General features: G+C 43.2%; 1 protein-coding gene across 3 annotated transcripts; it reads right to left on the bottom strand.

The window, feature by feature from the left end:
• Nucleotides 1-175: 175 nt before the first annotated feature.
• Nucleotides 176-24,619, bottom strand: mrtfba (myocardin related transcription factor Ba). 3 transcript variants are annotated; one of them, XM_010730786.3, is made up of 16 exons: nucleotides 24,422-24,618; nucleotides 15,184-15,432; nucleotides 10,590-10,655; nucleotides 10,345-10,400; nucleotides 10,141-10,216; nucleotides 9,740-9,901; nucleotides 9,454-9,629; nucleotides 9,170-9,313; nucleotides 8,834-9,081; nucleotides 8,034-8,205; nucleotides 6,280-7,314; nucleotides 6,080-6,202; nucleotides 5,315-5,464; nucleotides 5,054-5,173; nucleotides 4,802-4,862; nucleotides 176-4,667 (listed from the first exon to the last, which is right to left on the bottom strand). In XM_010730786.3, exons 2-16 carry the CDS (start codon nucleotides 15,344-15,346, stop codon nucleotides 4,159-4,161), a joined length of 3,261 nt encoding a protein of 1,086 aa, XP_010729088.2. In that variant the 5' UTR covers nucleotides 15,347-15,432; nucleotides 24,422-24,618; the 3' UTR covers nucleotides 176-4,158. The 3 variants fall into 3 exon arrangements, with proteins under 3 accessions (XP_010729088.2, XP_010729089.2, XP_027144961.1); XM_010730787.3 differs by lacking the exon at nucleotides 6,080-6,202 and having other exon boundaries at nucleotides 24,422-24,619; XM_027289160.1 differs by lacking the exons at nucleotides 15,184-15,432; nucleotides 24,422-24,618 and adding an exon at nucleotides 11,423-12,036.
• Nucleotides 24,620-26,582: the final 1,963 nt, after the last annotated feature.

Here is a 26,582-nt window from a genome sequence, read left to right on the forward strand (position 1 = left end):
CGTGAAAGATGGCTACTTACATACAATATTCTGGTTTGTTTAGACTTTTTGTTTACCACATAATTACATACAGTATATGTTTTAGAATAATAAAAACAAAATAAAACAAAAATTAAAAACCTTTGACTGGTACTGTAGTTATTGAGGCGAAAATGTTAAATAACTTTAAGAGGCGTTCACAGTACACCAAATTTTATTGACACATAAAGGCATACAGTACTTATATACATCTTTTTGAGTATTTACAAAATAGAGAACCCATGGATGTTACACATGTATAAAAATATGCATTACATCTATATAAATATGTACACAATGTGCAAAACATATGGCATACAAACAAGAGGCGTGGCATGTGTGATGGAGATGGACAGGAGACTCGGCTACAATGGAGGATGGAAATCAGCTGAGGTTGGAGAAACTCGTGCCTCATCTGTGCTTCCACTAATGTCCATAAATACATGCATTTTATCGAAACGTCTTGAATGTTCTGAAGTTCGGCTTCTCCACCGAAAAGAGTACAATGTTTACGTGATGATAAATGACGCAGTTGAATGAGGACATGCGGGAGAGCTGAAGTCAATGTGGGGAAGCCTGAGCCAACACCTGTTAACTCCAACTATGAAAGTAAAGAAGCCGACAGGAACGCTGAAGGAACCTTTGGAGGTTCTACAGACTGATGGTGCTTCAACAAACCTCCAACATGAGAGGGTTACCCTCATTCAACCACTCAGATATAAGTGCTTATGAACTTTTAAATTGTATTCCTCTGTAGTAAAAGCTCTTACATTAATAAAATCAAGGCAGGATCTGACATACAGTACAGTATATCAAGGGGAGAGCAGCCATTATTGCTTTTAGCTGTCTCGGTCTGGCCAATAAGCGACCACAATTGCCGAAGGTAAGTGGTGTCACATTGAGCGTAAAATCACATACATGTGTAGATTTGCTGCAGCCAAGAGGTTTGTCTATGTCCGATATGAAAAATAAAACGAAAAGAAAAACTCTGCAAACCAAAAATATACACACAAAATCTTCTTTTACAGATTTTACATAAGCATGAAAACAAGATTAAATGTTTTTGTCTTTTAATTTTCAACCCTAAAAAAAGTGATAAATACAAAAACAAAAAAAACGTGAGAAAACGAACAAAATGTGATAATATGTTCCACTGCCTTTTTGGCAACAAAATATCAAATATGATAGCCTTAAAGCTAACAGAATAAAACAAAAACACACACTATGAACTCCTCATCTCTTCTAGGATACACGTGAATCAACTAGCGATTCTTACTGTTCATCCCACCTAGGATTTAACACTCGCAGCAAAAGAAATAGAACCTGCAAGCAGGTATTGCAGGGTCCGGACACGCCGACACAACTGAACTAAACCAAAAGGTGCACCAACCAGAGGTGACCGAGAGAATGACCCACTGAATGGGACTCAAGCATGTTTGTAGAAACAACGTGAAACAACAACAAAAGCCCCAGAAGCAGGTCTGTGCAGTATATTTGGCGCAACTCTTTTAGGTGTTTTCAGATTTGGGCACATTCATGCGTTGGCCTGATCTGATGACAAGTGTGTAAGTGCAGCAGTGAGAGCGTCACACAGCGTTGATATAAAGGGCTCTTGGATCAGTTTTTTGCTCAGGTCACCACAGTATTGCTAATGTGAACAGCAAATCAGCATTACACAGAAGAAAACTGCAAAGACTTTTTTTTTTCTCCCTGCTAGAAATTAGCTGAAAAATGCTGCTGTGATTAAAAGAGAGGCAGCGCCCTCTAGTGCCCGTGGACGTAATGACAGGGAAAAAAAGTGGTTAAAATGTTGAATGTGATTTTACTGGACTTTTTTTTTTTTTTTTAAAAAGACATCTAAAAATAATGATTTCAAAGTTCCAGTAACTCAACATTTAGGTTTGAAAAGCAAACATTGAGTGGGATATGACATAATCTGTTATAAAGAGAAACAGACGGCTTTAAAAAGTAGCTGAGCCCTCTTTAACCAACGCCCCGCTGCGTTATCACACCTGAAAGGTGTCTGTGCGTGTTTGACTGAACTGAACGACACGGATAAAAAACAGTAAACAGTCATCAGAAGCCTTTTGAAGAGGAAAAGTCTAAAATATGTTGATGAATGATTTGATTTCATAGATATTAGCGAATGTCTTCAGACAGCTTGTGAGCGACAGCTGAGGGGGGAAAAAAAAGAGCTCCCAAGAGCCCGGGATTAAACGCGAGAGTACAATCATGCACACAGAGACACGGGTGTAACATGCAAAAGACAGGAAGACAAAGTCCACACGTACACACACACACAAACATGCTTTCTTGCTTCTGTCACGCACCCATTCATTCAAAGTCAGGAAACTTTGTCCGCAGGCCTCGGCAGCTGACGCAACACAAGTTAGACTGCTTCAGCGGCCAAATATTACTTTAGAGTAATCCGATACCTCCACACGATGGTTGGTTGCTCCATAAAAGGGCTGTTTAAGCAGACTAACTTCTGAGCTACGGGTTAACTCGCATGTTTTCCCTCTTGACACACAAACAAAGTGCAGAGATACTGTAGGACAGCTAGATATAAAGCTCACCTTCTCCAAAGACATCTTTATTCCTTGATAAACTTGCAGCACACACACTGTTCACACCTATCACGTGTGTCTGCATGTGTCAGAAACTGATATTTGTTCCCTTTTCCACTGTTTCATGCCAGTTTACTATCAGAAGAAAAAAAAGAGCTGCCATCTTTGTGAATTAAGTCCCATTTTTTGATCTTTTCAAACTTACATTCAAAATCAGATACTTGGGCAACAACTGCAGTATCTCTGGAGAATTTTGGCCACATGATCTTTTTTTTTTATGCCGATCACAGCCATGTTGATCACTTCATATTAAATCGATTACCTCGGATATGCAGAGTTCACATTTCCTTGTTCTGAGGCGAATGAGGCGCGGCGTCTGATCTCCCTGCCTCTTTAGTGCATAGCTCTCACGTTGATGGAGGAGCTCGCTCCTCTCGTCGTCCGACTGAAGTTCGTCAAAGAGTCTTTTGTTCGTTTAGAGTCATTGGTTCATCAGCTTGACCGGAGGGGGGTCGTGATAGGTCAGAAGAAAAAACAAACAGTCACATCTGATAGAATAAATCAGATTAGTCAGCAAACATGTATGTGAAGAAGTGGACCAGTGTGATCGGAGGCTACGAATCCCTTTAAAACCCGGCTCGGTGACTGACTGAGCACGTCTGGCTTCCAGTCATAAAGGGAAAAAATGGTAGGACTGTCCATCACCTCAGACTGGCTTCTCCTCAACGCACTTAGACTGGTTTAGTCTAAGTCTCCCCAGGTGAAGGTGGTGAGGCTGTGCTGACATCATGACAAGCCTCGGTTGCATCTTTATAGAGAATCTAATCTAATTTTATCGGTCGTCTATTTGCTGTCAACTTTTACAACCTGGCATAGCTCGGTGCACTTCAGCGGAACAAAGGCCTTCACATCAGAAGTATTTATGAACTTTTTTATGTGTGGTTACTGTGCTTACACAGTAAAATCGACGCAGCGTTCACACTGAAAGACAACCGGCCAAACCTCCAGTAGAGATAATCGTGCGATGTCAGCTTTTCAGGCTCTTTTCAGGAGAGAAACTGGTATTAGTGTGGTTTAAAGACTATTTACAAACAGTCTGGTCTGAGCTACCAGTATTCATTTGGCTCTGTCTCCTTTTCTCTTTATGATTATTAAAATCACAGACACTAAAAACAAAAGTCTACCTAAATCCCTTTATCACTAATACTACGGGTGACCACGATCACCTTAGTGATGACGTTCCTCTGGCTGTTCAGCCTTTAAAGCTGTGCAAACTCCTGCTTGTAGTTCAACTTGAATCAGTGCACTGCCTGTACAGTGTCTCTTACTGTAGTATAGTGGGAATATTACAGATGGTATGGATGTATATGGCACACAAATGCCATGTTTTCAACTCTTTTTGCTTCCTTTTTTAAAAATGTTGAAACTCAACCTCTTTGTGGCTGTCACTTTTCGTCTCCTCTTCATCCATCCATCCATCCATCGCTCGCTCCTGGCTCAGCTGCTCTGCCAACTCTCCTGACTCGATCTTCTTCTTCTTCTTCTTCCTCTTCTTCTTTCATCCGTCCCTCAGTCAGTCCCAGTGCAGGTCCTGTGTATCCAGGAAGTCTGTTGGGATTCCCAGTGGTGTGAGAGCTCCGGCGGGACCTGGTGGCATGGTGAGATCCAGCCACTCCATATTGTCCAGGCCTGGGTCAGACAGGCCCATGTGAAGCGAGGAAGGAGGAGAGGAGGAATCACAGAAGGACAGGTCTGATGTGTCCATGGGCGAGTAGGGTTGCTGGTCCATCAGCTGGGCCTGCAGCTCCTCCATTAGGCCGCGTGTGCGTGGGTCTGATGCAGGAGGGGTATCGGCCAGTGTGCCCTCCAGAAAAGCCTCCAGCTGATTGTCCGTGGCCAACGAGGATAGGCTGGGCAGGCTGTGGCCGATGATCGGGCTCAAGGTGGGCGGAGGAGCCACCTGGACGTGTGGAGGCGGCCTGGAGAGAGCGGTGCTGACCGGCAGGGTGGTGATGTTTGCTGTGACTGGTACAGTCTTAGTCAGGGACACTGAAGGGTCATGCTGGATAAATGGAGTGATTTCTAGACGAGTAGAGGAGGTAAAAACATGAATTATTATGACGCTTCAACCAATGAGGGCTGCTCTGAAGACAGGCAGTGCTGTCTCACTAAACGCAGTGTTCTGGGTGTATTACTGTCCGTGTGTGCCTCCTTACCTCCACTCTCTATGAGGATGTCGAACAAGTCATCCATTTGCTGGCTGGTTGCCGTGGGAACCTAAAAGGACAGTCGACAAGAGTGAGAGATTTAAAGCTGCGTTCCTCCTAAAGCGAAACCATTCCTCAAGGCTGGAAAACTGAAAATAGACTCATGCGTTTTCATGCTTTTTTGTACTCTGACGGACACAGCAGCTGAGCCGAGCTGAGCAGCTGTGTGTGTGTGTGTGTTGGAGCTGGTGTGTATCTAACCTGGGAAACATTGTTGATGTGCATGTTGCGGCTTTGTTTGACGGCCTCTTCGTAGCGGGGAGGCTCTCTTGTCTTGGGAGGCTGAGTAACAAGGGAGGTAGGATGAAGGATGAAGGCAGGCTGGGGAGACGGAGATGGAGAACACACAGGCAGAGTTCAGCTTAGTAAAGCTCAGCTCAGTAAATATGTTTAAATAAAATAGTATAAAGTTGTGAAGTTGTCTAAAACCCCACCCATCCAGGTATAACTCAGCACCGATACCTTATTGAAGGATCCGTTGGAGATGTGGTGGTTGGGGGAAGCCCGTGGAGAGACTCTGTTCTCTGGAGAGCTTCTCAGGAAACACTGAGGATTCATCTCAGGTCTAGTCTGGTTCTCCAAACCAGTGGTGTTATTGCACATAGTCAGAGTCTGTAAAGACACAGGACAGAGTCTTGTACATCATGCAGCAACAGATTGACATCATCGTAACTACAAAACGACACGACAAGATATATAAAGACACGAAAAACTCCCTTTAAAACCCAAAAAACAGATGAGGCACATCTATGTCATCAATGTGGTGAACAGCGACAAACCCACATGTTTGAAAGGAGGAACTGAAAGCAAGACACACACGGACACTTTGTCGCTCTCACACAGAGTTGTAAGAACAGAGTTTCAAAAATGATATTCAATTATGTGAATTATGTTGGATTATCAATTTCTGTGAAAATGAGAAGTCAAATCTGAAAGTGACACGACGATGACTAACACACAAGCAGTCGACGGTTAACTTGACAGATGACATTACAAAATAATAGTAGTGGTTGTGGTAAAAGACAGCAGTGTCTCATGTTTACTTCTTTTTTGACAATCTCTGGTTCCAGTTTCTTAAATGTTAGTGTGTATCTCTGTTTTATGTCATCATTAAATACTCGCTGGATAAAATGACCAATTCAAAGATGTCACTTGTGACATTTTTCCACAGTATGTGATCCAAACAATGACTCACTAAGTAAATCCAAAATCGTTGGCATGACTCACCTGTAGTAACTGGTTATTGTTGGCTAACTGTTGGCTGGGTGTCGTCTCCATCTTAGTGGTTTGCAGCTGAGGAACTGAGGCCTGGACCAGGCCTGTATTTGAGACGGTGGCCTGAAGAACAGGCTGAGATAAGCACAAAAAGTGTAAGAACATGTCCAGTGTTTGAATGTCATCATTAAAACAGTTTGTTTAAATCTCACCTGCAGGCTGACAGTGGTGCTTGGCAGCTGAATTGCAGTAGCGTTGTTGGGGAGTGAGACTGGGAGGAGGATCTGAGTTCTAGCCTGGCCAGTCGTGGTTAATAAGGTCTGAGGCTGACCCAGCACCTGGGACACCCCGCCTGTGTGGCTGATGAAGAACTGCTGCAGGCTGGGCGCTGCGGGTTGGGGCTGGGGCTGGGTCTGGAGTTTGGGACTTCTCTGTGACTGGGGGAGTAGCTGTGGGCTGGTGGTTACTTGGGGCTGGATCTGGGTGATGAGCTGAGTCTGGGTCTGGAGCTGGAGAGGCTTGCCAGAGGAAACAGTCACATCCTCCAACTTGACCACTGTGGGCAGTGGGGAGAGTGTCTGTGAGCCCAGGATAGAGTTAGGGATTGTAGCGGTAGAGGATGAACAGTTTGACAGGACTGTACCCTCCATTTTTACAACATTCGAGTTCAGGACAGTAGAAACAGGGTTTATGGCAGGCACAGAGGTCAGTTTGGGAGATACAGAGGCAGAGTCGGCGGTGCCGGCCCTTTTCTCCACCTCCAACTGCATCTTCAGTGCCTCCACGAGCCTCTGCTCCTGCTCAAGCTTCCTCATCAGCTCTTCTATCTGCCGCTCCTTCTCATGGAGCCTCCTGTCCTTTTCCTCCGGGACATGGAAAGATGGGAGAGGTGAGGGCTGCTGACCTGCCCAGCCAGAACTCACAGTTTGTGCTTCAGAAGGACCCTCAGACATGCCTACGTCCTGCTGGTGGGCGGAGGGATCAGTGGGATTGGGTGAGACAGGCGGTGTGGGGTTCATGCTCTCTGAAGCCACCTGCTGGACTGGAACAACTATAGCCGGGGTGGTAGTGGTGCTGGTGACCTCCATGGGGATGGAGGAGAGGGTGGTGGTAGCAGGGGAAGAAACAGTGGTGGGGGCAGAGGTGCTGGGATTGTCCTGGAAAGGCTTCAGCCTTTCTATGAGATCAGTCTTTGTTCCTGACACAGGGAGGCCACGCAGCTTTAGCTCCAGTTTCAGCTCTGCCACCTAGACAAATAGAAACATGATCAGTTCTGAGGAGTGCCGCTGATTTGTCGAGAGTAGGGTGATCTGTTAAACCCCAGCACAAAGACTGGAAGAGAAAGGAAACAGCTAGCCTGAAATACATTTGCCCTTTCACTGCAACTATTGACTGGGCCAGTGACTTCCTGTGAGTGCAATTAGTTGTGCAACCACCGCCTAGTAAGACGTGATAAGAAGTCCCAGATTTCAGCAAAGAAATAGCCTTACACATGACCACAAAGAAAACCATAATTTGGTGTTTTTACACTTTGGTTTTTGTACAGATCTAACAAGAAAATACTGCAGAAGGTGACGTCCAAGTGCCGTTTACTCTGCCCTCAGTCTTTATGCTAAACTAAGACAACCGGCTACAGCTTCAGATTTACCACACAGACGCAAGAACTGTGTGGATTTTCTCATCTAACTCTTCATCCGACATTTTAAACATCGGTCACATCTCACAAAACATGATGTTCTTGGTTGCTCTGCATTGTCTACTTTAAGAAAAAGCTGATTTGAAAAAAATGTATTATTGCTTTATGAAACATGTAAGATTTCTGAACACTCTAGTTACTGGCTTTGTGATATCCTGATGCACTTTAGAAGTTTTAACAGCTGAGTCATTTCTCCCTTTAGTCCACCATCATAACTTTGATTGGTATGAAGGATGAAGGGTGTGCTGGTACACATTGGTTTTAAAATACCTTCATCTCCTCCAGGTTGGCAGGCAGGACTCCTGGCTTGCGGTTTGAAAGCAAGTTGTTGGGGCGAGCCGAGGCCGCAGCCACTGGGGGAGGCTGAGGCGCAGTGGGCAAAGACACCACGATGGAGGTTGGCAGGCTGCTGGCACTGCTGCTCTGACCCTCGGCCACAGGTCTGCAGAGACAAACAAAGAGAGACACACACATAAAAAAAAATGAGATCATTGTTATTCCAGGAAATCATTTAAACTACTTCCATATCACATAAATAAGAAACAGAAAAAGAGGAAGAGGCGGTTGGAGAAGGAGGGAACGTGGACAAAGGAGTATTATTGGAGGGATCATTGAATAGTGTGAGAAAAGAGAAAGACAGGAAAGAGAGAGAGGAAATCTGTTCCCAATATGAACAGACCATCCATCCTGTGTCCTGCGCCTCACTAACGAAGCCAGTCAACCAAACCACAGTGAACGAGCACAGTTCAAAGGGAGTTTGGCCGTGCTGCTGAGGTGAGGACATCTCATGAAAAACAGCAGCTGGTGAAACAACATCCTGTTAGTTACTAATATGATTAGGAACGGAGTTGTTATTGGAAACGAGCTAATGGCACTCTGGGTTGTTGAAAACAACAATATTTGGCTTGCTTTCAGGTGTTTTCAGATAAAGAGTTATGGATCCGAGCCAAACCACTCGAGTGGAAAAAATACTTTTACAAGACAAATAAATCAGAAATACATAAAACATTATCTCACAGGTAGAAAAAAAAACACAATTAATTTTTCTTTTCTAATTGTTTTATGCGTACTTGAGTGGTGCTGGTAAAATAGTCTGGTAGTTGTAGTGCTGTTGCTGCTGGCTGAGGATCTGCAGCTGGAGGAACAGCTGCTGTTGCTGTAGTAGTCGGGCGTAAGAGGAGTCCATGGGTGCTTCGCTGGCCTCCTGCTTCTGGTCTGGGGGAACGTACTGGTGGTACTTGAGCTTTTTCACCCTGGGCTTAGGCTCTTTGCCCTTCTTGCTGCGGCTCTTCTCCGAAGGTGTCTTCTGCTGGCTTTGCTGTCCAAAGAGAATATTCGGTTTTGTCCAGCAGCATTTACATATAAACAGAAGGAGGTGATGTTATAATTGGAAAATTAATTCTTACTTTCACCAGTGTTGGGCCTGGTTTTGAAGGAGCAGCTGTGGTGACTGGCTGCGCGGGAGTAACAGCTGGGCGGCTCGCAGGCGGCTCACTGGTGGAGATCACTTTCACAAAGTCTGTTGTTGCTTGTGTAGCAACTGGGAAGGGCTGAAGAAGAAAACAAAAAGACATTCATATCTGCAAGGCAAACACTGTAAAATCCAATATCATTAAGAAGTTACAAAAATCTGCGGCTACTCGAGAACAAAGCATACAAAAACACCAGTATCAGTAGCTCGGGAGCTGACCTGCAGGATGGTGTTAAGTAGCGGGGATGGTGCTGGCGCTGGAGAGGGCGTCTCTGGCACTTTGCTCTCTGCTGGAGAGGGGACAGAAGACTGAGACTCCTGGCTTGCTGGCTGCTCTGGGGACAGGGCATCGCAGCTGTCTTCATCCAACACCTTAGGATAGTTCACCTGGCCCACTGAGACACAAAAAGGAAATCCAGTTCAAACAAAGACTGCCCCTTGATATTGTCCATTAAGACTTTAGTCACTTAATCATCATCATCATCATCATCATCATCATCATCACCAATGATGGCCTGTTTAAGGGTGGAATCAACCGGCAGGATGTTCTTCTCCACCAGCTCCATGGGGCCGGGTCTCTGGGCGATCTTCTCATTCAGGTTGTCAGCCAGACGGGCCCGCTTTAGTCTCATCTGGGTGGCCTGTAGAGACGGTTCTGCTCCGGTCTCTGAGGAACAGAAAAGAATTAGTACACTGAATTATGTCCATATGTGGATTTGGGAAAGAATTTGTTCATCATGTGTGAGGTCATTTTTAATTTTCTGATGTTTCAGATGTCAAGTAAACATTTGCTTATTGCATAGGAAGGAATGGGAGGCCGTTCTTATTCCAATGTTTTACTTTAAAAAGTCCACAAGGAATACTAGATGATACAATGAGTGTACGTAGCGAGATCTATAGTGGTACCTTGCAGGATGTGCATCCTGACCAGCTCTGCTCTCTCTGGGCGACTGCGGATCTTGTGCTTGAGGAAATTCTCAGTCTAAAAAGGGGAAAGATGGACACAGAGCAGTCAGTAAATCATCTGAATTTTCATGGCCTGTTCTTTTCTGCTGCATTAAGCAACATATCAACCCAGGAGTGCTTCTCAAGTCCACATTTACAACTCACCCTGGCTCTCTCCAAGCTGCGAATCTGCCCGTGGAAAGCCGCTGGGCTCTTCAGAGCTGCAACACAGAACATTTCCGTTTGTTTATAGATGACGTGGATGAAAAAAAACAAAACAAAACAAAAAAAACAGAGCAAACATGTTTATCATTTCAGCTATCGGGTCAGAGTTTGTTATCATATTCCCGCCCACACCACATTAGCTTTTTGTTGAGTGACGGACAACTGGCATACATGCTGATACTCACGTGGCATGATGCCCTGCTCAACCAGCTGCTCCCGGGTTCGCCTTTGCTGAAGCCTCAGCTGCAGGACTGAAGACAAAATGAAAAAAAAAATAAAAAATGCAGAACAGAGGCATTTCTGATTAGATAAAGTTAAGAAAAAAGGAAGAACGGGAGATGAAAAAACAAGAGGGAAAGCACAAAGAGGAATAAAAGATGAGATAATATATAAAAATAAAAACAGGGATGAAAATGAGATCAGACTATGACCTGACAGATCACTCATATCCTGCTCTCAAAATGAAGTGTCATTGGGTTGGCAACATACGAGTCATTTTTTAATGCCCTCAGGATTCAGGTTCTGAGCTACCTTACCTGTTGATAACATTGTTATAAAGACTAGCACACAGTAGTGCGAGGTAGTGTAGGAAAACTCTACCAGCTGTGCTTAGGTCGGCATTAAAAGCCTGCAGAGGAGACTTCAGCTTGAAACAGTCGGCCCTACTTTGTGAATTTTTTGTGACTTCACTCCTGAGAGCTACCGAGTACAACTTCAGACACTGATCAAGGATGGGGCGGTGCTTCATTCTGTTTCCCAACTAAGCCTGACTTTATCAAAGTATGACAATTCCCATGCCCAAGTGTTTTCACGGTTGAATGCTGCTGCCCAAAATCACGAAACGTCCACGAACAAAATACTAGATATATCCTTTATTTGCATTAGTTAAAATGGTGCGTATTGAAGTGATTATTATTCCGTTAAAAAACGTTTCATAAACCGTCAACACTACTAGTCCAACTCCAAGACAAGCTGTCAACAGCATTAGCTGACAATAACAAGGAAGAGGAGTGCTCACCTGCTTTGAACCCAGTGCTGCAGTCACGGAGTGTCTCTACCTCCATACAGGCCATAGTTCTTTTGTTTTTTTTTACACCGAGATTCCTTTCATGTCGAGCAGTCCAAAACACAACTGATGGATTAGGTCATCTGATCCCGAGCTGACAGCCTTTCTATTAACACCCCAAAATGTAGCAGATAGATATCCTGTCAGCTGCAGTGTAACATGATCAACTGAAGGATAAGAATCCAGTGTTGCAACGCTTCTAAAAATTACAGACACAGCATTAGTCCCGTCCTCTATTCCTCTCCCCCCTCCCTTACTCCTTTTTTTTTATTGCAGGGCCACAACCCCCTTCTCACCCTCTTCTCTTCACTTCCCTCTCTCACTCTGTTAGTTTGAGATGGGTACGCTATCTGGCTGTGGGCGATCCCAACATGGCTTGATGTGGAGGACTAAGATGGTTTCTGAAGGATAGTCAAAAGAGTGAGTCAGCTCCGAAGAAGAACAAAGGACATAACGACTAGCTCTCTAAGCTGAAATGAAGAGCATGTGGAAACAACACAAGAGTCACAAGGAAGTGTCACATTAGCTAGGGAGATTTATTCTCATGACTTAAATACTGACCACGAGTATGGACACTTCTCCATTTACAAGAAGGGTCACTTACAGTGAAATACAAGCTCTCTTGCTCCAACAGGAAACAGCTGGCCTGACTAACTTCACAGCTTTTGTCTCTCTTATCTCTTTGTTGTTCATTCATTATCGTCACAGATGAACACAAAACAAGGTCAACTCTTTCTCCAATTGTAAAATTACAGATTGCATCACCCTGGTGTAAAGCTGTCACACAAACATTCATACCTTTTACCTATTTCTATTACTGACACAGCAGCTTCAAATCCAACTACAGCTGTGGTGAAACATTTACAGAAATGTATGAATAATTTGGACTCCAACTGTACGGACAATGAATAAACTGCTGCAAACTATAGCTGCTGTTAGCTAATGTTAGCTCAGTTAGTTAGTTAGGCTGCCCAGACTGTAAGCTCAGAGCCCTGGGGGAATTTTTGTGCCGTACCACAGGCATTTTGAACCACAGGAAAGAGGAGGTTTTCAGGCTCAAGGAACGGGGGAATGCTGATGGTGAGCAGAGGCGGTGTTGTGCCAGAACCGGAGCTGGGCAAGCAGGCAATGTAACAGGGCTCTGCAGCTGCTAAGGCGATAACGACAGAGGCGAAAAGACTGAAGGGGGCGTTGATGAAGGATGCTAAGAAGAGAAAAAGTGAGTGACCGAGCAGAGACGAAAGAATCTAGAGCTGACCTTTTGGTGTTTTCTCTTTGGCGTGGCTGCACTAAATCTCAAAAATTCCAGTTTCTAAGACATGTTGCTTTAAAGTGATAAGGACTATGCATAAACTTCCAGTCAGGGATATTGTCCTGCATTCCTCCGGGAAATGCTGCTCAGCCTCACAAACACATGCTGACCTGTGACCTAAGCAATCTGGGGAAAGAGGTGGATAACATGACTAGGCCTTTTATGCAAACAGAGACAGGCGCACACACATTGCATGGACGCGTCTTAATTTATTTAACCAGTACAAAAAACAACGTGTAAAAATATCACCGTGAGGTTACCAGGCAACCAAACTCCAGAAAGTCACTGGATTCAGCCAAGAAATAGTTCCACACATAACCCCCTTCTGTTAACCTTCAACTTGTTTTTTTTACACTTTGGTTTTTGTATAAATGAAACAAACAGCTTTTAACATGTTAATTAGTGATCATATGCAGATTTTGACAGAGCCAGGTGAGGTTTTTATCCCATCCAGTCTTTATGCTAAGCTGAATGTTATATAGCTCTAGCTTTATATTTAACAGACATTATTATTAATCTTCTCTCCCACGCAGTAAGAAAGACACTAGATATACAAAAATACCCTTCATTCCCTCCATTTTGTGTCGTCTTAATCTTCAACTATATGTAACAAAAAGAAATAATCTGACAATATGACAATAGCACTAATGCATAGGCAACCAGAGGCCTCACACTAGGTCAGTCTGTGATGTGTGTGTCGAATGAAGACAGAGAAACGCTGGTGTTAAATACATAGTTAAACCTGCATGTGTGCAGTGTGTGTGTGCACCCATCCACGACTCTGGCCTAGTCTGTAGTCTGACAAAAGTAATTCAAATACAAAAAAACTGCGATGGACTTCCTGTCCAACAGAGAAAACACTTACTCAACAAACTAATTCTTTAAAGAGTCAGACTCTACAGAGCTATTCACAGACAGACAGACACTATTTATAAAACTTCTGAAAATTCTGTGGACGTGGGTTTGCCTCCTACTTCGAAATCCTATTTTAGTCTAGAAGTTTTGTGTGACATACATAGTAAACTTGTGATAATCTTTTTGTTTTCGAACTGTGCACTTTTTTACCCTCTTGGCAGACTTTTGCTGTTATCAATAACCTTATTGATTTCACATCACAGGCTACCCTCTTGCTGGCCTGACTCTCATTCTTTGTCACAACAAACTCGCTGCCCTCGGTCTTGACGTGCCACTCTGCTGACAGAGCACTACTCCAGTTCTCCTACTCTCTCTCCTTCCAGACTCCCTGAGCTGCAACCTCCTCTCCAGCATAACTGAGGTGGTCTCAGACACTCTCAGACCTGTCATGATGGTAGACAGATTAACACCTGCGTGTTAAAACCAATATGAAAGAGGGGACTCTGTGGTTAGCAAAGTGTTGGGGATGGCACAGAGGGTGGAAAGTATGAGGTGTGTGTTCTCGCTGGATAGGAAATGACAAAAGCCTAGATGATGAGTGGGTGTTACTACTGTTGACATTCCACAAGATTTTTTTCCACTGTTAAGACATTTTACTGCTCTCTCCTGCAGACAGCAGCAGCCACCGTGCATGACGACGCAAGCTATTTATCCAAAACACGTTCAATCCAGTCTGGAACAGCTCCGGCGTTTGTTGACTGTATCTGACAAATTAGATTTTTCTAAGCACCGTGATCAATATTGCAGTGATTGCACCGAACCGATCTCCCTGCACTATCTAAGCCATGATTAGGAGCTGGCAGAAGGAGCAGCGAATCTAACTCGCTCCTAAAGCCTGGTAATCACGTACCCATCCATCAGTGTCTGAGTCAGTCCCATGTGGCTGCCAAAATAACACCAACATCATGAGGGTGATGAGAAGCTAACAAGCAGGCAGACGAGCAGGACGAAGATAATTTCCTTGTGCACTGCACAAAAGATGGAAGTTTCGAGGGCTGAGGATTCACTTTTCTTGCCCAGTTTGAACTTATTTATTCAGGGACTACGTGCCTGTGTGCAAGCGTACAGGGATTAATGAACAGTCCATCTATGTTTGAAGGGTATTTAAGGCTAAACGGGGCAGCCATTAAACCAGAGCCAACATAAGAAGCTAAAAATAGGATCAGACTGATTAACAACTATTTTCATTACAGATGAATCAAGTTTTTTTGATGAAAACAGTCTGAAGCGATGTCTTAAAACTGTCTGTAAATGACCCAAACAATGTAACAAAGTGGAATGCATTTATTTTTTTAGGTTTTATTATCCTCTTCGGCACTGTGCTTTTTTGTGTGTGGCTGATCTTATGTCAATCACCCTGCTGAGTGGCACTTTAGTTTTCTGCAGTAGTAAGAGGTGAAAATCACTCTTTTCATCATGATGGCCTGTGTAATGTATCGTCTGTCCCAGCCTGCCATTACAGGCCTGTACAGCTGCATGTCCTCACCATTTTTGCGTTCGTTGAGCGGAGGCAGACTCTGTGTTGGCTGCAGCGACAGCTCCTCCATGTCATGGGTTACCGCCTCGCTCTGGGGACTGGGCAACAGCAGACTCATCATCCCGCAGTCCCCCTCAGCTCCTAGCTGCCCCAGAGAGGCCTGGGTCTCCATCCTGCCTCGGGAGGCGATTGGGGAGGGTCCCAGGCAAGAAACAGGGGTACGGGGTCAGCGTCCGTTTGGTTAAGCCTTGCTGCTACCTGTGTGGACACAAAGAAGAAAGAACGAGGGGGTTAGAGGGAAATGTAGTTCCTCCACAGGAGGAATACATCACTCAAGGATATTTTGTGGTCTCCTTATGAACATCGGTACTTCAGAATAATAATCATCATCCTGTTGGTATGACTACTTCACCCAACTGGTGAAAAGTTAAGGGTGGCATTTCATTCCAGCCATCTGGAAGAGCTCAGTCGCAGCCCAAATTATTCATTAAACGAGCCTGGTTGACTATTATACTGAATAATCGCTTAAAACCGCTGCTCATGCAACGCCAGTTCCCAGTTGAATGTTCTCTCTGTTCAGACGGGCTTCATGATCTGGAATATGACGTCGCTGTGGCGGTTTCAAACAGAGGGAACGGAAACATTTCTGGGAGCAAAACAAACAGTTTAGTATCCATGACTTCCCAACAGTCTCCTAACCAACAGATGACAGACTGCTCAGTTTTAACGTGTATGCTATTTATCGCTCTCCAGCAGCACCCACACGTATCCATTCCAGGACCTAAGCATGCTTTACTAACCATCCTGATGTGTTGCTTTTGGCTGAGAACCACTGTGTTCCTATGGTTGCTTTTACGTCTCCCAGTAGGCCCTTAAAGTGCCAAAGGCATTCTGACGGCCCTGGGAGACTACGGAGGATAACATGTCTGAATTTTGTCCAATCTGGTGGCTAAAATGCTGATGTAATGTATCCAAACACAACAAATCTTAAACCTCATGTTTCATCATCTCTTGTTCTGCTGGTATCATAATCTATAAAACATGTCCTGGCCCTCAGTGCAAGTGAAATATATTTTCTCAAACACATACACTGAATCTCTGCTGTTAGTCATACATTTCATGCTTCACAGATCACGGAGTTTAAAACAAAGTAGCTTGAAAGATCCTTCCTGCTGCAAGTAGAGAGTGATACGCTAAATATTGTCTTCCTCAACGACAAATTTAGAACATCACACATAATAGGAAGTGAGGAGATTAACTGAGTGAAACCTTAAACTCCATGGAGAGTAAGAATAAATTTGTGTTCTGAGTTTGTCAGACCAAAGAAGAAAGTGTCATTAACCACCCAGCCAAATTTGAATGATTAAAAATATCAACAAGTTTATTATTAATCTCTATCTTTCTGCTAAGAGTGCAGGGGTATGCTCAGGATGGCCATCCCCTTTAGGACCGCCCAAAAAAATCCTGGACTGAAAACTGGTGAAAACGGTTTTATTCTTCAAGTCCACATTTCAGTAACGTATCGTTCAAAGTCTTTTCACACGTTTTCAACAACTATGTTACAACGTATTTAATGTATTTTGAAAGAAAACAATGATAAATTGTAAATTAATTCTAAATATTTTTGGAAACTAAAAATAAATACCCCTAGCCATACATGAATGTCCATGTCATGTATAAAGGCTACGTAGGTTTCTCCTGGGCTATGTTTACATACATAAATAGAAATTGTGCCGGTGCTGTTTGCCGATGTGGATTTTGCCTCCTGAATAATTTGACTACAAACTATTTGGGGGTTATTTTAGTCAGTTTTAGATCTGATGCTTCGGTCTTCAAGACTTTCTGCTGTAAATGTACATTGTAGTAAGTGTTACTTCATGTATCTGTGACATTTTGGGAGTGTGCATTCAGGCCCCCAATCAGATATCAAGTAAGACCATAGGAGTCAATCAGAGTTCACTTGGCATTTACCGGCAGTCCAAATTGGTGTATGTTGAATTTGGCGACCACTGCAAAATTACCCCACTCTCTAAAACTTGGCTTCTGACTCGCAGCCACTTTCTGGCCCCTTTAATGATGACAGAGTGCTACAGACAGGGTCTTGATGTTCAACGGTTTAACCTCGGTGGTTTTCTGTAACAGAAGTGCAGTAACAGATCTTCATAGCATCTATTCTATAGTGATTAACCAGACTGTGCACTGTAGCATTTAAGTACTTCCTATAGATTACAAACTGACTCCTGTTCTGTGAGGCCTTTGACTTTGAATTGTCTGAGCTGAGTCACAGCTGTAACAAAACTGACTTATAATGATATTCGTCTATCTAAGGTTATCTTTCAGTGGGAGCAGGGTGTTCTTTGGCTTAAAAAGAAAATAAATAAATAAATAAAAGAGTTGAGAGATAAGAGCACTTAATACCCAGTTAAGTATCTGGCAGAACTAATATCCTTAAATCAAAGATGGAGCTTTATGTGGTCCACATTGTGATAGGGTTTTAAATAAGAGAGAAAGTCGTTCACTTTAGTGTTTAATTTGATGGGATAAACTAGGAATTTATAATTCATGGAAAGGAAGTTTCACCAGATTAGTTCTACCCTGATGGATCGTAAAAAAGTACTCAAATGTGAGTGAATGAGAATGAAATGTGCATCACAACCTCCTGAACCAGGTCGAGATTGTTGCTGCGCTTGCTTGCACACATGTAAAACAGCTACTCCAACATCACAAAGGCAAACCGAACGCTTGGTTGGAAATTATATAACAATTATTGATAAGCTGATTAAACTCTCTCCATTGAGTAGTTCATACCTACAAGTAGCAGAGGACAGCACATGAAAGAAGAAAGAGATACAGTGCATACGGAAAGTATTCATAGTGCTTCACTTTTCCACATTTCGTTATGTTACAGCCTCATTCCAAAATGGATTCATTTTTTTTCCTCAAAAATTCTACGCACAATACTCCATAATGACAACACGAAAAAAGTTTTATTTTTAATTGTTTGCTAATTTATTAGAACTAAAGAACGAAAATATAATATGTACATAAGTATTCACAGTCTTTGCTCAATACTTTGTTGCGACACCTTTGGCAGCAATTACAGCCTTTTGGAATATGAAGCCACAAGCTTGCACACCCATCTTTGGCCAGTTTCGCCCATTCCTCTTTACAGAACCTCTCGAGCTCCATCAGGTTGGATGGGGAACGTCGGTGCACAGCCATTTTCAGATCTAGAGATGTTCAATGGGATTCAAATTTGGGCTCTGGCTGGGCCACTCTAGGACATTCACAGAGTTGTCCTGAAGCCACTCCTTCGATATCTTGGCTGTGTGCTCAGGGTCGTTGTCCTGTTGAATGATGAACTGTCGACCCAGTCTGAGGTCAAGAGTGCTCTGGGGCAGGTTTTCTTCCAGGATGTCTCTGTACATTGCTGCATTCATCTTTCCCTCAATCCTGACTCGTCTCCCAGTTCCTGCCACTAAAAAAGATCCCCACAGCATGATGGCACCACCAACATGCTTCACTGTGGGATGGTGTTGGCCAGGTGATGAGTGGTGCCTGGTTTCCTCCAATCGATCTTTGTCTCATCAGACCAAAGAATTTTGTTTCTCATGGTCTAAGAGTCTTTCAGGTGCTTTTTGCAAACTCCAGGCGGGCTGCCATGTGCCTTTTACTAAGGAGCGGCTGCCGTCTGGCCACTCTACCATACAGGCCTGATTGGTGGAGTGCTGCAGGGATGGTCATCGTTCTGGAAGGTTCTCCTCTCTCCACAGAGGAACCTCAGAGCTCTGTCAGAGCGACCATCAGGTTATTGGTCACCTCCCTAACTGAAGCCCTTCTCCCCTGATCACTCAGTTTAGAGGGACGGCCAGCTCTAGGAAGAGTCCCGGTGGTTCCAAACTTCTTCCATTTATGGATGATGGAGGCCACTGTGCTCATTGAGACGTTTAAAGAAGAAGAAATTTTTCTGTACCCTTCCCCAGATTTGTACCTCGAGACAATCCTGTCTCGGAGGTCTACAGATAATTTCTTCGACTTAATGCTTGTTTTGTGGTCTGACATGAACTGTTAACTGTGTGACATACATAGACAGGTGTGTGCCTTTCCAAATCAACTGAACTTTATCACAGGTGGACTCCAAATAATTGTGAAATCCAATGTGAATACTTTCCGTATGCACTATATACGGGGTATTTGTTAAGACTCTAAGCCATGGAGTCAAATCTGGGAGGAGACAGAAAGGACCAATCGTGGATATCACAAATGAATTAATCTATCAAAATTTAACAGCAACCCAGAAGACTGAAACAGCATATTCAGCCCTGTAATGTATTTTAGATTTGGAATTGTGTTTCTAAGCTCAGTTTCTGAAATGCTTTCTGTCTCCACCGGTCATGTTGGCTGCTGCTGATCCCTCCTTCCTGTGTTAATCCCAAAAAAACCTTCTGTCAAGAGTAACTCCAAATACATTTTTGAAAGATAAAAACTAAAAGAAAAAAAGACAATATTATAGACAAAATTCAAAAACAACAAAAACAATGATATTTTATTACATTGCAGCAAAAAATTGTTTAAATAGATATGATACAAGAAACTTAACACTCTCACATACAAACACAAATCCATAAATATATAGTAATAAAATAAAAACACAGTGCCAAACCAAACACTCAGGCTGCATCAGTCGGTGTGTTTGAAGATAAGCAGAGACTAAAAAGTGCCACTTAAAGATGCCTGAATGAAACTAGGCACCACTCGAAGCTGCATCAAGGCCTGGAAATTAATGTTCACAGGTTGCTAGGAAAACCTGCAGCGGTCTCTATGACAATGGAAGCGGATCCTGCGCCCAGAGACAATAGAAGCGGGTCAGTGCTGATGACTGAAGAGCTGTAATGTAGCATCACACTGCACTCTGAGGGAGAGACTCTCAGAATAAGAATCAATCGGCTGCACACACACACGCTCACGCACACAAGCTTTCAGGACTCTTCAGGGGGACGTGTGCTTAATACACAAGCTAGATAACTTGATCAGGGTTGGATGGATGTATCAATTTACTGACACTCTGGGCAGATAATGGTCTTGTACTACACATCTCACATTTGCAAGTGATATGTTTGTGTAGGTTTCTCCCTGACCACAGTATCATTAAAAAAACAATGCATTTTAGCATGTTTTGGTCACTTATTCTTGTAGATGTCTTGGTTTAGTGTAGAAATTTTTGGCTATGAGTATTCCCCCCAGTATTACACATCTTAGGGGGGGTCAGTGCTGACTCATTGCAGGTTTGTGGTGAGGTAGTTGAAAATATAACCATGTACCTGCATAAAAAAGCCCAAATCCAATGAAAAATAAGAGAGCGGAGAAAGCAGACGATTCCAGCAGTCGAAGCACTAACATGCTGTGTGCGTTTATGTGCTGAGTGGTGGGGGCAAAAAGAAAGGGACAAACGAGCGAGTGAGAAAGGGGGGGCTACAGAAAAAAGAGAGAGAGAGAGAAGAAGAAGAAGAAGGAGCAAATGACTGTCATGGCTGACGGGGCATTGTGGGATAAACATCGGAGCTGCCCCGGTGGAATCAAAGAGCAGATCCAGATGGCGGACGCTGCATGTTGCTCTACCCCGGACTGTTCTGTTAACATCACGGGGCAACAAGTACCATCAAAGCTGTAATGCACGCAAGTAAACACACCACTAGAGTCAAATGTGGGATCAACAGTAGAGTGCGAGGGAGAGAGACTGCTTAAGCTCAGTTGTAACACAGTATTAGTTTTCCACACACTGGTTTCAACAATGAATGACCGGTCATGGCTATGAAAAGGTCTGGGTTGTCCATGGATAAGTCACATGACCAGTCAGAGCAGCACTGTATTATTCTGCTACCAGGCAGCTCAGACTTATTCCACCACAGGGTGTGTTTGGTATTTAAAGAACCTGGCACAGGTGATGTGCAGAGCCACTGTAGCGTCCCATTATGTCAATCATCAACGCTATAGAGTGCAACTACGGAGATATTAACAAACGCACCCGTGCTTAACGTGTGAATCTAGTGTGACCAACATGTCAATTAAACAAGTGAATGGAGAAACTCTTCACACTTTCATAGCAGCCATAAAACCCGTACTTACATGGCCCGAAACACTAGATCTGTATTGTGTTTAAATGTAGGCAGGGTTGTTAGCGGATGCTAATAATACTTAGGTCAACCACGTAAGTAGCGTGGCACAACATCAAACGTGATTCAGGAAACAAAGAAACACAAGAGCACAATGGAGGATGTTGAATGTTTCGTGTTCTTTCTTCTTGGCATGTCGCTGTTTATTACGAGAGGCGCACAAGCTTTGTTTGAGAGGAGGCTGCAGGCAGCGAGGAAGAATACTGACAAAAAAACAAGAACCTTTAGAAAGCTCGGATGAGGGGAACACCTCCGACCTCCTGTGGGCAAGGTAAAGAAAAGATTGTGTATCAGGAAAAACAACATTGGTAGGAGGGTGCACAGACAATCAGGTGTCAGGTGCAACAAAAGTTAATTTTCAATCCGTGTTTAACCAGCTATGAGGAAGACGGAGAAAAGTTTGCAGAGTGCTTGGAGCTCAAGTGCCATGTAAAGAAGGCATGACCAGCTCGGGCATGGTCCTCATATACGAGTCAGATTTAACCAACAAAAACTTGACAGCAACAAACTGACAGACAAATAGGCTGCTAAATGAGATATTTTACACTAGCACTGCCATTACCCAGCAGACAACCGTATTGGAGCCATTTCTTCAGGTCACCTGTGCTTATTACGGAGCTCAATGCAATGCTAACATCTCAGGCCGGGCCAGGTGAATCAGAGTGCACTGTGTGATAAACAGAACAGGTTTCATCTATGTTCTTATATCTGTTCCACTAGGAGAGTTTAACTAGGTAAACATATCTGCACTAAGATGGCAGTAACAAGGTGTGCCTGCCCTGAGGCTGTTCATTCTCTCTCACGATCTTATAAAAAGGCGTTGGCATATGCAGTGCAGGTGAGAGGTTCTATGACGATTGTCTTAAGGCTGAAAGGACAAGACGAAAACAATACAGCCTCTTGTTTGAGGAGTCGGTACGTGATACAATATTCAAAGTCCAAGCTGCGTTTCACAACCATGTTTGCAGCAGAATCATCAGTCATTCTGCAGCCACTCAATGGAACGAGAATGATTACAAGCACAGAGCTATGTATCCACAACAGTGACAAACAGAGAGGAGTCAACACGTCCCAGTCCTCTGCATGCTGACGGGACGAGGGCAAGGGTCAACTTTACTACAAATAGGCCTCGCTGTGAGGAATTCAAGTGATGAAATACCCACACACACACACACACACACACAAACACACACACACACGCTCAAGTGAAGAGATAACTGAAAACTGCCTCTGAGAGCTAAAAAGCCATGAACGATGGAGGAGCTCTGGTTTCTGTTAAAGGACACTGGCAATCTATGAAAAAACGAACATGATGATGAAACAGTGACACAGCACAATTGTAAAAAAAACTAAAAAACAAAAATAAACCAGTCTACTGTTTCAAAGTACTTTGTCTAGGTCTTTGTCTAAAAATAGATGACGTGAATTCTTCAGAAAGACAGATCTGCTGATTAAAATCCCCCAAAAAAATAGAAACGCGGAAGAAAAAAGGGAATGCTGAGCATGATATTATATATATCTCACCATATCACCTAGCCCTGTGCTATTAAACCAATACACAGACACAAGCACACAGCATGAGAGCCATGCCGTGCCAAACTACAGCTTGAGTCTGCTGTTTTCTGGGCCTTAAATAGACGGCGTCTAGGCCAACAAAAATATCTTCTTTTATCCAGAGATAAGACAGAAATGATGTCATCACCGTGGCTCATTGATTCGAGCCACTGTTCCTCTCAGTTCCCATAGACACACACGCGGTGTCGTTTCCTTCCTGGCTGCGTTTGTGGACGTCGCTGAAAAGACGACAATAGGACAAAAGGATGGAAAAAAGAAGCACCGTTCCAGCATCTACTTAGTCGAACTTCAACGGAGAGCGTTGCGTGCAGTCAAGGGATGATACAGGCTGGTTATGTAAAGCAGCTTCAGAGAAGTAAAAGCCTGGGTGCCCAGGGTGGCAGATAGATAGGGGTAGATAACTCGAACATGTCAGCCTTAATAACTCAGCGGAGTATGATTTTGCCACAATCACCTTTAGGAGGAATGTTAGACCTTTTTTTTCTGAAACGTGGACAAAAATGAAGCACATAAATCCCCCTAAAATATTTGCGCTACATTTTCATTTAATACACCCCAGTGGAAAGACATGGAAATCCTAGTCTAGAGATATGTGAGCACACAGTCATCATGCAAACTAATACGGCCCTGGGAGGCTGTAATAAGCCAAACACACACACACACAGGGGATATGGGATACAGCCTTGGCATAATTACTTCCCCATCCAAGCTTAAACATAATGTTAACGCTTAACAATTCACAGTTTTTAAGTGACAGACTTTGCCTGGATGGGGGCCGCCTCTGAAACCACCACATCCTGTCTGCCTGCATGAGTCACACAGACCGCGACCTGTTTGGATTTGCTGCAGCAATGACTCGCTTTAATCGATTGCAAGGGAGTAAGATAACATCATCGGGTCTGTGCATCGGAGAGGGCCCTCATTACACAGCGTGCCTGGTTAGTATTACATGTGTAACAGGGCTGCCAACTCACAATGAAACTGTATGTCATGTCCTCGCACTCGAGACGGGGGGGCGGGGGCATCCTGGCTCAAATAAATACAATACACCACACTTACTAATGTTAATTTTGACAAGTAGAGACTTTAAAACAGTATATATAAATATTCCCTATGGCTGACATGGCTTGTCCGCTCCACCACAGCTGATGCTGTAGCAGTGGTGGAGGCGGGTGGGTGTGGGATGAGCTAACGCCGCTGGCTACTTTAAATCTGACAGGTGAGTGAGTTGCAGACAGTGCCCGTCATTAAGGACGACGAAGCGGCTTGCGTGGCCGTCGTTGCCACGGCTGGAAAGCCAGCCTATTTTAAATGAGTTACACGTAAGGTGTCTGTCGTCCACGCTTTGCTGTGTAAGTCTCACCGAGCCGTCGTCTGCATATCACGAACGCCCCTTCACAACAACCTCCTTCACAGTTTCAGCTCAGTTAGCTCGGCGCGGCTAACGCGGGCTAACATGCTAAAAACAAGACAGCGCCGCCCCGGCTGTGTGCTCTTACCCGAATGCGAAGACTTTGAAAAGGGCGAATCTGTCCGAGCTCTGGCTCACGGCGAGATATCCATTAATGTCGTCGGAGCCGTCGTCTGTATTTTGTTTTTTCTCTCTCTCTCTCTCTCTCTCTCCCTCCAGCTACGAGAAGTTTATTTGGCCGAGTAAAATGGCTGCGACTGGTCTAGGTTCGGATGCAGAGTGACGTAATGACGCCGTCCGACAGGAACAGTTGGGGGGAGTGGCGGAGGGATAGGGACTGTCCTCCGGCCCACGGGGTACCAACCCCTTAGGGACCACTTTTCTACCTTTGACTCAACTGACGACCCCTGACATATTCAATGGATATGTCATATTATATTTAATGCATAACAATAACAGAGCTGTCCAACTGACAAACTGTACAATAAACCTAAATAGTGAAAACAACAACCGCAGGAAGTTTGTGTCAAATAGAGCAAGCGGCAACCTCTGTCTAAAAAAAGTGTTAATTCCTCGAGAGACCACTTGAGACAGGCTGCAGAAATCTGTCAAGTGTCCATAAGTGCCTATAATAAAATATCTAACTTCATAGCAGAAAAAAATAAACATGTTTACAGCCTGGTGGAAAACATAGTAAAAAAAAACTGTTCTGGAAAGTTTGATTTTGCAACAAAGATCATACAAAACAGCCCTCTGCGCAGGAAATTATGCAGAAACTCATACAGCAATATAGCGTTGTTAGAATTCCAGAGTATTTCTGCGAGCTTGTCTTGGCTGAGTTTGGCTAACTCTGCCAGGCTGTCTGCATTTTTTATAAGAGCCCTGCAGTTTTAAAAAAATAAACTGTTTACAGCCTGGTGGAAAACATAGTTATGCATGCATTATAAATAGAGTAAATAGAGCCCCTTAAATTTAACACACTGGACCTTTAACTGCGTACTGTTCTAATACAGGACAAGTGAAGGCTCTGTGAATATAGTCTTCAATGTTCCAAATATCTTGTCAAATTTATTTACATATTTTGTATATCTTAAATAATAATCTTTTACAATAACATTTTCTATCACTTTTCTTCACAGACATTAAACATATACCTACTGTGTCACCATGAATATAAAATATTCATACATATGTTGTTGTGAGAGGAGAGAGAGTGAGGCAATTGGTTGTGATCTGCAGCATCAGCAGTACATGCCACTAAATATCCACTCATGTCAGGTCAAGCTGAAAGTCATCAAAACAGTGATCCGAGTCCACATTCCTTTCTGATTCTTCTCTTTTGGAGTTGGCTCAAGAAGATCTTAAGTAAAAGGACAAATCTACAAATTAGAGCCAGATTCCTCTTGTGTTCTCTACAGAAAGACCGTTTACTGCCAGGAAAGTGTTTCATACCAAAGGAGAACATCAGAAACTAAGCATTAGCATACTCTGGGATGGATGGCTTCTATTAACTATTTATACTAATTATAATATAATATAATTTACTATTTCCGTAAGAGAAGGGCACTACTTTAGAAGTACTACACAAGGTAAAAGAAGGTGAAGTAAGTTTATACTATGGTAGGTTGCTGAAGGCTGTAAATCTATGAAGCACTGGTTTGTGGAGTATTTGCAAGACTCGTGCTGCAGTGGATTAAAAGCCTGAAGTGGATAAAATATAATATTATATAATATATATATATATATATTATTATATATATATAAGATATTATATATATATATATATATTATATATATATATTATAGTACAATTAATTTTATTTGTCTCAGATGCTGTGTGCACTTTGACGCTGGGGTTTATATATATATAACACACACACACACACCCATATATACACATATATATATACATATATAACACTATATACATACAACACACACACACATATACATATATATATATACATATACATATACATACATATGTATTTAGTAAGGTGCTGAATAAATGTCTTTTTTCAGACAAACAACGCACACACCAACATAGTCATGCTGTTAAATCAGTGTCTTCAATTGTCACAATTTATTTATTTAATTTGGAGTGATTACCTTGGAAAATGGGAAGTGCTCACTAACACTGATTTAACAAATATGTGAACGGAAATTGAGAACAAAAGTGTTATATTTATGCTTAGTGTTAAAAAGGTCATACAAAACATTTATTAAACATTAATGTCATTTTTTATTAT

Source organism: Larimichthys crocea, chromosome XVI (genome assembly GCF_000972845.2).
Source record: "Larimichthys crocea isolate SSNF chromosome XVI, L_crocea_2.0, whole genome shotgun sequence".
NCBI classification, from domain to species: Eukaryota; Metazoa; Chordata; class Actinopteri; family Sciaenidae; genus Larimichthys; species Larimichthys crocea.

Excerpts from the sequence above, each read along its gene's own strand:
- mrtfba (XM_010730786.3), bottom strand. The coding sequence starts at position 15,346 with ATGGAGACCCAGGCCTCTCTGGGGCAGCTAGGAGCTGAGGGGGACTGC. Across the intron at positions 10,401-10,589 it reads TGAGCAGGGCATCATGCCAC|CTCTGAAGAGCCCAGCGGCT; the intron begins GTGAGTATCAGC and ends TCTGTGTTGCAG. Across the intron at positions 9,630-9,739 it reads CCTTAAACAGGCCATCATTG|TGGGCCAGGTGAACTATCCT; the intron begins GTGATGATGATG and ends TTTGTGTCTCAG.